The sequence below is a fragment of the Cyprinus carpio genome, chromosome B3 (assembly GCF_018340385.1).
Source record: "Cyprinus carpio isolate SPL01 chromosome B3, ASM1834038v1, whole genome shotgun sequence".
Taxonomy (NCBI): Eukaryota; Metazoa; Chordata; class Actinopteri; order Cypriniformes; family Cyprinidae; genus Cyprinus; species Cyprinus carpio.
The window spans coordinates 39,849,634-39,861,258 of NC_056599.1; the positions used below are offsets into that span (position 1 = coordinate 39,849,634).

Genomic DNA, 11,625 nt, shown 5'->3' on the forward strand with positions numbered 1-11,625 from the left:
CATTCGCACTTCAAATGCGGTCTTCCAAGTGCGCATTCTGACTTTGGGACAGCTTACGTCGTGACGCTGTGACGCAATCGCACTTCACATCCACACTTCGGAGTCCACACACTTCAGTTTGGGACACCCTTCGTCACGCCACTGTGACGCATTCGCACTTGAAATGCGCACTCCGGAGTCCGTGCACTTAAGTTTGGGACACAGCTTACGTGACGCTTTGCCTAGTAAGATTATTTTTGCTCCGCCCACTTCCGGCTTGATGCTGCTGGCCTGGCGCTGCTGTCCTGAGACTGCTGTGAGGTAAGCGTTCTGGGGATCTGTAGCTGGAGGTATCTCGCTCCAGCGGTGAAACAATAGCAGACTCAAGGCGGGTCTAAGGTAAGACACCAGTCCAGTCTATGCTGAAACGCTACTGTCAATCAAACTAAAGTGAAATGATCCCATTATTTAAAAAAAAAAAATAAAAGCATCTGAGATCGGTTCGATTTGAGAAAAGGGAAATGATTTCAGTAGATTAAAAAAAATAATGATATAAAAAACACTGGGTGGATTTTTATCATTTTAGGGTGGTTGTGTACACACACTGCCAACACACATTTCAGTTCAAACTACTTGTAAAAGTGCATGTAGCATCAGATGACACCTTTAATATCCATCAGTGATCACACTTCAACTAACTATCAATCACAACCATACTGATATTCAGATAATAGTGATTAAATGTTGAAACACGATGAAAGACGAAAGCAGGAAGATCCAGAGCTGCAGGAGTAATGATTACAGACTATTGACCGCTAAGATCTTCAGAGAGGAAGAAAAATGACACCAGAAGAATGGAAAGACAGTGTCAGTGAAGGTGGTTGTGAATGTGTGTAGATGTGTGTTAGTCACAGGGTCAGAGAACGATACTGTTCCTCTGTCATAGTCCAGATTCACTCTCACATAATCAAGCTGCTGTTCAACACCAAAACCACAAACAAAAGACCATCTGTACCTCACACACCAGACATCAGTGTTAAAGAAAACACCTCTCTTCCTCCAGTTGGATGCTGTAGTTACTCCAAGAATCCAGCACCCACTTTCTTTAACCTCCACATCCCAGCAGTGTGTTCCTGAGTTAAAACCCTCTGAACCCAGAACACAGAAATAATGTTTAATTCTCTCTGGATTATCAGGAACAGGTTGTTTGTCCGCACTGTTTCTCACACTGGTCAGATCATCAGACACGACGAGACGTGGTTCTGCAGTGTTTGGATCCAAAATCACAGGAGCTGATGAGACACAATCAACAGATGCTGTTATTCTGATGTTCATATAATGATCAAGAGTGAACCAAACACAGATGATTATGAATTATGGCACTCGTTCTACTGATCAAACACATCAGACATTTTCCTCTCATCACTGTCAGTCATTGTCTGTGTGATTTATCAGTACTGAAAGTTAAACCAAAACAGTGAGCGACACATACTGAAAAGAGATTAATTTGATTTACACTGCCATTTATATTCAATTATAGTGAGAAGCTGTTTTTAATACAAAATCTTACCTCTGAACAGAACTTCACACAATTCTTTCATATTTGAGATGATCAATGTAATAATGCATAAGAAATAATGTTCAAATCCATCTAATTTTCATCAGCGTTTCTCTTGTATAAATCACAAAGCTCTTTACTGAATGCTGCCTAATTATTAAAATAATAAATAAACAGTAGGTATAATTCCACGATAATGCAGTTAAATAATAATACTAAAACTATTAATATTATTTTCATTAATTAAAATAAAGCTTAAATAATATAAATAATAATTAGTAGATGAAAATCTAACTAAATTAGAAAAGTTATATTGGCAACTAATTGAAATAAATTAACTTGAAGTATTAAAATTACTAAAACTGAAATGAAATTATTTATAAAATTATAATTATACAAATTTATAATTATACATTAAAAATTTCCTATTTAGCTTCAAATTCAAAAAGTAATAAAAATGAAAAAAAAAAAAAGGCTTCAAGAGGAGCTTTGCAAGGTATACTCAGGCCCTGTCCCAAATTGAACCCTTAATGTGCACTTGCGGTCTCACAAACTTACAATGGCTGCCGCGTTCGTGTGTCAGTTAAGTCTACGAGACCGTAGGGTGTCCCGTTCATCATTTTAGTGCTCAGAAGGGTACTCGCGAGTCATGTGCTCACTCAGAGGAAGACCACGAGGGTTTAGGGTGCCATTTGGGGAAGGGCCTCAATCGGTGCATTCCAAACAGGATATATCGCCCTCAGAAGGGCACTTCGGAATGAAAACAATCATGGCCGCCATATTGAAGGGTCATTCCAAACCGAAGTGCTCAAAACTGGCCACTTCAAAGGGCATTACACCGGAATGAAAAACATCGAAGCCAAAAACAAATTTAAACCCAAACCGAAGTGCTCAAAACTGGCCACTTCAAAGGGTACTTCGGAATGAAAACAATCATGGCCGCCATATTGAAGGGTCATTCCAAACCGAAGTGCTCAAAACTGGCCACTTCAAAGGGCACTTCGGAATGAAAGCAATCATGGCCGCCATATTGAAGGGTCATTCCAAACCAAAGTGCTCAAAACTGGCCACTTCAAAGGGGCCTTCAGAATGAAGGATTTCGAAGGATACAACTGATGGACACTTCGGGCTCCCATGATCCTTTGTGCAGATAGTTTGCATGATGGCTGCGCCTCTGCACGTGATGATGACGCTAAAGGGCAAGAAACAGTTGTTTGGTCCCCTTCAACTCTTTGAAGCGCTCACTCCGGAGGTAAACACTTTGAAGGGATTAGGGCATAGGGATGCGCCCTTCCGAATAGAACGCAGGGAATGCCTCTCGGCTTCTGCCACCATCTAGCTGATAGTGATGCACGTCAGCCAGATAAAGGTAAAAAGGGCCAGTCTAAAGACGTCGTCATCTTCAGAATCAGCTTTATTTGCCAAGTGTGCACAAACACACAAGGAATTTGTTGTGGTTTCTAAGAAGCTCTTGGTACATACATGCATACATACATACACATATCTGACATAAGAACAGAAACATTTAAATAAGACTTAACAATAATAATAATGTATATGAATCTGGAACAGAATATTTATGTACAGATTTGTGCATTATTTATGCATTATTGTATATAATATGCAGCTGTATAAAAATATGCATATATATTTACATAGTACTTTAGAGAGAGGTAATAATTAGAGATGGATAATGAATTACAGGCATGAATTACAGAGCACAGGTAATGATTCATGTGTTAGCTGTTTAGGCTGGAGATGGAATGGAGGTTTTTATGCCTAGATGTTCTAGTGTACAGAGATCTGTAGCACGTGCCTGAGGGGAGAAGTGCAAACAGGTTGTGTCCAGGGTGAGAGGGGTCTTTGATGATGAAGGATCTACCCGTTTTTTTTTCACTCTGGAGCTGTACAAGTCCTGAAGACTGGGCAGGTGCACTCCAATGATCCTTTCTGCTGTCCTAACAGTCAGGCTGCAGTCTGATTTGCTGGCTGACCCAAACCAGACAGTTATAGAGGAGCACAGAACTGACTCAATAACAGCCGAGTAAAACTGTGTCATAAGCGCCTGCGGCAGGTTGAACTTTTTCAGTGGATGTCAATGTGAGTGTCCCACTTCAGGTCCTGAGAGATGGTGATTCGCAGGAATCTGAATGACTTCACTGCAGTCACAGTGCTGTTCATGATGGTGAGTGGGGGGAGTCCAGCGGGGTTTCTCCTGAAGTCTACTAACATTTCTACAGTTTTGAGCGTGTTCTGCTCCAGATTGTTGTGACTGCACCAGACAGCCAGCTGCTCAATCTCTTGTCTGTAAGCAGACTCGTCTCCATCCTGGATGAGGCCGAGGACTGTGGTGTCGTCTGCAAACTTCAGGAGCTTGACAGAGGGGTCTTTAGAGGTGCAGTCATTTGTGTAGAGGGAGAACAGCAGTGGGGAGAGAATGCAGCCCTTGGGAGCTCTGGTGCTGATGGTGCAGGTGTTGGATGTGAGTTTTCCCAGCCTCACTAGCTGCTGCCTGTCCGTCAGGAAGCTGGTGATCCACTGACAGATGGAGGTGGGTACAGAGAGCTATGTGAGTTTATTCTGAAGGGTGTCCGGGATGATGGTGTTGAAAGCGGAGCTGAAGTCCACAAAAAAGATCCTTGCATAAGTCCCTGGTTTGTCCAGATGTTGCAGGATGTAGTGCAGTCCCATATTAACTGCATCATCCACAGACCTGTTTGCTCAGTAAGCAAACTGCAGAGGGTCCAGCAAGGGTCCAGTAATGTCCTTCAGGTGAGCCAACACCAGTCTCTCAAATGACTTCATCACCACAGACGTTAAAGCAACAGGTCTGTAGTCATTAAGTCCTGTGATTTTTGGTTTCTTGGTTACAGGGATGATGGTAGAGCATTTGAAGCAGAAGGGGACTTCACACAGCTCCAGGGATCTGTTGAAGATCAGTGTGAAGATGGATGAGAGCTGGACAGCACAGGCTTTGAGGCAGGCTGGAGAGACACCATCTGGGCCTTTGGCTTTCCTTATTGTCTTTCTCCTAAAGACTTTGCTTACATCGTCTTCAAAGATCTGGGGTACAGGATGAGAAATAGTAGGGGGGAGAGAGGGGGAGGATGTTGATGGCTGTGCTGTAAGACGGTCGGAGTGGGTGTGTGGTGTCAGACCAGTCTTTTCAAACCTGCAGTAAAACTCATTCAGGTCTTCAGCCAGGTGTTGATTGGCCTCAGTGCTCTTGTAGCTGGTGATGGCTTTCAGGCCGTGCACACTGATGTAAATTCATTGCTTGAAAGCTGTTTTTTTAAGCTTTCCAGAGTAGTTTATCTTTGCCACTCTTATCTCCCTATTTAGTGTGTCTTTGCCCTGTCTGTACAAGTCTTTGTTCCCACCCCTGTTGGCATCCTCTTTGGCCTGGCGAAGCTGTTTGAGTTTTGTACTGAACCAAGGTTTGTCATTGTTAAATGTTAAATAAGTCCTGGTGGGTACACACGTCCTCACAGAAACTGATGTAGGATGTCACGGTGTCAGTAAGCTCATCCAGATCAGTAGGTGCAGCCTCAAAACACTTTAATCAGTAAGTTCAAACCAGGCCTGTAAATCTTGCTCTGCTTCAGCAGTCCATCTCTTTACAGTTTTTACTACAGGCTTAGCAGATTTGAGTTTCTGCCTGTAGGCTGGTAGAAGGTGAACCAAACAGTGATCAGAGAGTTCCAGAGCTGCTCAGTGGACAGAGTGGTATGCATCCTTTAAAACAGTGTAGCAGTGGTCCAGTATATTGCTGTCTCTGGTGGGGCACGTGATGTGCTGTCTATATTTAGGCAGTTCACAGGTGAGATTGGCTTTATTAAAATCTCCGAAAATAATGAAAGTGTCCGGATAATGCTGCTCTGTGTGTGTGCCGCGTTCACATGCACATCAGGAGGAATGTACACACTCACCAGAATAAACGAGGAACCAGAATAAATGAGGAAAACTCCCGCAACAAATAAAAAGGCTTACAGTTAATGAAAAGAGCTTCCAAATTTGGGCAGCACATCTTCTTTAAAACTGTCATGTCTGTACACCAGCCTTCACTGATATAAAAACAAAATCCACTGCCTCTCGTTTTCCCCGACAACTTGGTGACACGGTCTGCTCTGAACAGCTGGAAGCCCATTAGATGTAACACACTGTCTGGGATTGCTCCATTCAGCCAGGTTTCTGTGAAGCAAAGCGCAGCGGAGTTTAAAAAGTGCTTGTTTGTGTGGGTGAGGAGTTGTAGTTTGTCTGATTTGTTTACAAGGGAGCAGAGATACGCCAGGTGAATACTCGGCAGTGGAGTCCTAAAACCGCGCTAACAGAGTTTCATGAGAGCGCCGTCGCGCTTTACTCGCTTGCTTCACCTGGAGTGCTTTTATAAGAATGCAGCTCCTCCGACTAAAATGTCCAGTAAAACGTCTGAATGTTCAAACGTCAGCAAAAAGTCATCTGGTGTGCTATTCCTTATGTCCAAGAGTTCGTTTCTAGTGAAGCTGATTGGAAAAACGTTACTTAAGACAGGACAAACAAACAAAAACAGTAAAAGTACCAAGCAACAACAAACCGAGGTGGCCATGTGCAGTGACATCTTGAATCAAATCTTAATTTGTTCATTATTAAAATGACTGTAGATCCAATAAATATTGACATTTTTTATATTTGTATTGTTTGTTGCAATTTAGTCATTTCATTTTGACATCATCACAAAGTAAGCTGCTGATTTTGGTGCAGTAGACGATCTGATTATTCACACATAATGCTGAAATCTGTCAATATTGCATCATTTCCAGTGTGTGTGTATGCAAGCTTAGATGTTCTGCATTCAGACTCACTGTTCTGGACGATGCCCTGCATCTTCTTCCAGACTCTGAAGGGCAGGTTGCCCAAGTAACGCGGCACATGAATCAAAGCTCCAGAAGGCATCTGTGGATCCGGCTGTGATGAGATCTGGGCTCTGGAAGAACATTCAGGATCAGAACTGCAGTGGCATTGGATCAGAAGCAGAGACACCAGCATATCACTCACCTTTCCATTGAGACTGGAAACTCCTGGAAAACAAACACACCATTGATCATCAACAACTCAATCAATCAATCAATCAATCAATGATCTGAAATCAGACCTTCAGAAAGCAGACATCACTGGCTCGCATCATCTCCTCCGTGTCTTTGATTGTGTGTGAAAGAGCTGAGATGTGTCTGTTCATCTCCTCCAGCTTCTCCTTCATAATCTGCTTCTTCTGCTCCTCTTCCTCCCTCAGTGCAGTGATTGTAGCTTCTTCTTCATCTCTGAGAAACTGATGAAGCTTCTCAAACTCCTGTTTAATCTGATGCTCTGTGTGCTCAGCTTGAGACTGAAATCAAACCACATTCACTTCAGTCGTCTCAATCAACACACATCAACACAATCACATAATTCAGATCTGAGATAAACTCAGATACTGACAAATAACGGATCCAGAAACAGATCGATGATTGTCATTTACTCAATCATCTGGAGTCCATTATATTAAATATATCAGATCATAACTGTATATAGTGATCTATAGCTGTAATGAAAATGACTCTGTATTCTGTTTCCTCACCTTGATGTGCTGAACTGTTTCCTCAAACTCTCCTTTCATTCTTTCATTGTGTTTAACTTTCTGTTGTAAGGACTTAAGAGCTGAATTGAGCTCCTCCTAGAATTAAACAAAAATACATTAAACACCAGATTGCAGTGAAAGAAGAAAAGACGATACAGTGAAACTGAAAATCATGACATTTGCCAAGTATGGTAACCCATACTCAGAATTGGTGCTCGGCATTTAACCCATCCAATTGCACACAGACAGCAGTGAGTAGGGACCACACACATACACACACACCCGGAGCAGTGGGCAGCTATATCCAGCGGCCGGGAAGCAATTGGGGGTTCAGTGTCTTGTTCAAGGGCACTTCAGCCATGGTTATTGAGGGTGGATGAGAGCGCTGTTCATTCGCTCCCCCCACATCTCCTGCCTGCACTGAGACTCGAACCTGCGACCTTCGGGTAACAAGTCCAACTCTCTAACCATTAGGCCACAGCTGCCCCAATATGCAGTGCAAAAGTATTTGCCCCCATCCTGATTACTTCTGTTTTTGTGTGAATCTAATAGTAATTTAATTCAGAAATTATAACCTACCATAAAACAAAGGCCACCTGAGTGAAGACAAATCACAGTTTGTAAATCGAAATGTTATTTATTGAAGCAAAATAGTTATCCAATACCAACTGGGCCTGTGTCTTTATTTGCCACCATAGTTACTAATTTGCCCAATTTTGTGAAACTGCATTGATCATGGGGTTCAGATCAATGCAGTCATGTTCAATCAACTCAACTCTTAAATAGCCTTTTCAACAGAATGAAGTTGAAAAACTAATTTCTCTTACCTTATATGATGAAACGGCTTCACTGATGGGTCTGAATTTATGATTGTCATGTTGTTGTGAATCTCTGCACACTAAACACACCGGCTGTTTATCCTCCAGACAGAAGAGCTTGAGTTTCTCACTGTGTAAATTGCAGATCTCCTCAGATCCTGATGAATGGCTCTCATTTCTCTGCTTCAGGAATGACTCAGACAGGTTTTTTAGTGCAAGATTACATGGAGGATCATCTCTTGAGGATCTTCTCCTGCAGACGGGACACTCCTGAGTTTTCTTGATTCTCCAGAACTGCTGAAGACACTCTTTACAGAAACTGTGACTACATGATAAAACAACAGGATCCTTGAAGATTTCACAGCACACAGGACAAGAAAGCTCTTCTGCAGATACAGTTAGTGAAGCCATTTTGACTGTTTGAGCTCCAGCAATCTGAACTTTACTTTCACTTTCTGAATGATGCTTTCAGAAATGAATCACCATGAGTATCGCAAAGATCTGCTGTCTGTTCAGAGACAAATAAGGTGCATGTAAGATAAAGTACATATGTGACGGAGAGGTTTGTGTGTACGTCAGCATCTGAATTTGCTCGTTCAGTCCTTTCTGATAAAGTGCACTCAACTGACATACACTATCTAGGGATTAGTGAACAAGTGAATGCTTTCAGACACAGCAAAAGAGACATCATCAGGATTTCTTCAGGTAAACCCAAACTGTATTCAAAATGAATTGCTTTAAAATGTTAAAATATAATGCAATAAAACCTTGAATAAAATACACAATGAAAATACACAAATATTAACAATAAAAGACCTCAAATCCCTCATGTGTTTTATTTATTTCTCTTTATTTGTGTCAGAGTTTCTCTAGTATCTGTCATGATTAAACTTTTGTCAGAATGATTTCTTCACATCCTGCTGAAGTTCAGGGATACATTCTTGTCTTAAAGATCCATCTTTAACTGTCGAAAAATTCTAAAAATTATTTGTATTATTATTGTTATCTGGCGCTGCTGACTGTTGCTCAATCATATTAGTGTTGAGTTGCTGTAGATGGTGAATGTGCGCAGTGTGAGAGCTTTTAGTGAGGGGTGCGGCTGCGCATCTTCTGAACAACTAATGAGCACATCGGTAATGAACCTCGTCAAACACATTAACACACCAGGAGGTCTACTGAATACAGTGAAATATAATGCCAAATAGCCCGTGATGAAGGTTTTTCCATTTATTTTAGTAGCTGACATTTCACAGTGTCATGCAATAACAGTTATTCATAATGGCTACAAAATATTAATCGCAAAATATCCGTTTCATTTTCATTAAATATGTGTTTTACGCAAGCTATTGCCAATATTATAATTTCAAGAAACTACTGAAACAAAATGTAACAATAGAGACAATTGTTTAGATTAAAATGGTTATTTAGGTTGCTCAGTTAGTACAGAGGGCGCGGCTGCAGCTCCGAATCATCTGAAAAAAACATAGACTGTCTAGGAGAAAACTGATATATATGTTCCTGTTTGATCTCTCTTTTAAATGTGCATCGATAACCCATAACAATTAATTTGTAAATAATTAGATAAATGTATTACAAAACATTAATTGATACATTTTAGTTCTATTAAGCGTTTGCCTTCTCAATATTTTAATTTCATGCAGCTACTAAAAATAATAAGATGTGTATTTAAAGGTTGGTTAGTTAGTGCAGTTGGTTAAACTGAAGTCTTACCTGATCTGTGCGTGCCTCACCAACGCTTTGCACATTTTGAAACCGAAACAGGAAATGTGACTGATGTAGCGCACGTATAAAGCGTGCGCGCCCCCGTGTGGAGGATTACGCTACTGTAATATATTCTACACAAACAATTACAGACAGCGAATCTGCAGTATTTATCTGCAGTCTTTAATAACACAGTCACTGATAAGTGTGTCTGCGTGTGTGTGGTGACTGAGATGAATGGAGTCTCTTGAAATCTCTGTTGGATCAGGATGATCTTCAGCACACATGATCGAGTGTCATCACCAGGTTATTATTAAATAAAATTTATTTATTTGACAAAATAAAACCATGTGAATAAACAGATCATTGACTGATTTGTTAATTTATTCATTGTTATTGCTAGTATTGGATAGTGAGCAGGGATGGGCAACTTGTGGCCCACAGTGTCTTTTAGCACGGGCCGCTGGATCATATAGACTTGGATGATCAATTTTAAAACGTTTGTAAAGCAAGTCAAGTAAAGATTGCTTTCAGTTTATGATGTTAATACTATCTCCAACCAGCAGAGGCGCTACTTTCCAGCCACTCCCCATATTAATTTCAGCATAGTAGGACATGCACTCTAATGTGAACATTCACTAATACATTAAAAAACTGACCATGAAAACAGCATTTTCCAGTCAAGATGGTAAATCTTTTTACCAAGTTCAAGGGGATACCCATATGTTTGGAAATCTTTATTTAAATCAACATCACACCACTGCTTACAAACAACGGGGACGCCAGAGTTGCACTTGCCTCAAATTTGAAAGGTAAAATTCATAGTCAACAAAAGGTTTTTTTTTTTTTTTTTTTGCCAAATGCATTTCAGAAATGTTTGCACTGAACTATATTCTTATTAGGGTTTCCACAGGTCCTTAAAATGTGTTCAGTTAAATCGTTTAAATTTAAGGCCATGGAAACTCTTAAATGGTACAAAAAGTCTAAATTATGCAAGGTCTTTGGGGAAGGAAAGACAAGAATTGCCATATGGATTAATATGACGATTAAACTTAAAAAGGCTACGATTTCACTGAATAAATGTGAGCGCTGCACATCACTGTGTTCACTGGGAAAACACGCCATCTAAGCTTCAGAGTAGCACAGTCACAAAATCTACGCTTCAAGTTCATTGCGTGTCTACTCGGCGGTGTGTGGTAGATTAAGGTGCGAGTGTGTTCAAGGCACTACAGTCTTCTTTAGTAAATCCTCCTTCGGTTGTCATATTTATTCATATTCATATTCATATTCATGGCCTTCTATTTAATTTTTCACCGTTTATTTTACTATAATTATGTTTTTTATTTATTTATATGTTTTTGGGTTCAAAGCTGTATGAAAGGAGACATGAAAGACTGGACATCGCGTTGTTTTCATATGGATTACTTTATCACAGAATATTTGTTTTCGATAAAAGTTTAAAAGTAGACATGTCAAGCTCTCTATAGATATATCTTTCATGTCTCTTTGTTGAGTATTTGCTGAGTTACAGTTTATTTTAATGACGCATTTCTAAATGAAGATCACACAGAACAAGATGGCAGAGAGTGCACACTGTTTGTTTTCTTTATTTTGTAAACGGACAAAGTTTTGTTATTATGTGTGTATACTAATAAAAGTAGACCCTTCACAGATTTTATTGATGTATTGCTCTTATCTGGACGATCAAATCTGAAAGGGTAATTTAAGTTTTTTTCAGGGTTATCAGGAGAAGATGCCACAAAACGTGTATCTGCGTTGGTTGACTCCAGAGGGCTAAGTGCTAAAATGCAACTTTGCACAAACCATAAGGCAAAACCTGGCATGTTTGGTATCGCTGGACTCAGCAAGGATTCAGGAGTCTACAAAAGTGACTATCGTGAAAATAAGTTGACCACACCCAAAGTTATAAGCATGTGAATATTCGATTTTACCAC

At 40.4% G+C, this 11,625-nt stretch overlaps 1 protein-coding gene across 1 annotated transcript; it reads right to left on the reverse strand.

Moving 5' to 3' along the window:
- Window positions 1-472: 472 nt before the first annotated feature.
- LOC109048166 (E3 ubiquitin-protein ligase TRIM35-like) lies at window positions 473-9,735 on the reverse strand. The gene is made up of 7 exons (XM_042720994.1): window positions 9,680-9,735; window positions 7,958-8,456; window positions 7,131-7,226; window positions 6,669-6,899; window positions 6,572-6,594; window positions 6,379-6,500; window positions 473-1,271 (listed from the first exon to the last, which is right to left on the reverse strand). Exons 2-7 carry the CDS (start codon window positions 8,357-8,359, stop codon window positions 778-780), a joined length of 1,368 nt encoding a protein of 455 aa, XP_042576928.1. The 5' UTR covers window positions 8,360-8,456; window positions 9,680-9,735; the 3' UTR covers window positions 473-777.
- Window positions 9,736-11,625: the final 1,890 nt, after the last annotated feature.

What these genes read in the sequence shown, in the direction of transcription:
- LOC109048166 (XM_042720994.1), bottom strand. Translation starts at nt 8,359, where the DNA reads ATGGCTTCACTAACTGTATCTGCAGAAGAGCTTTCTTGTCCTGTGTGC. An exon ending in GTGATGTCTGCTTTCTGAAG is followed by an intron (nt 6,595 to 6,668) that starts GTCTGATTTCAG and finishes TTTGTTTTCCAG; the next exon opens with GAGTTTCCAGTCTCAATGGA. An exon ending in TTTCCAGTCTCAATGGAAAG is followed by an intron (nt 6,501 to 6,571) that starts GTGAGTGATATG and finishes ATGTTCTTCCAG; the next exon opens with AGCCCAGATCTCATCACAGC.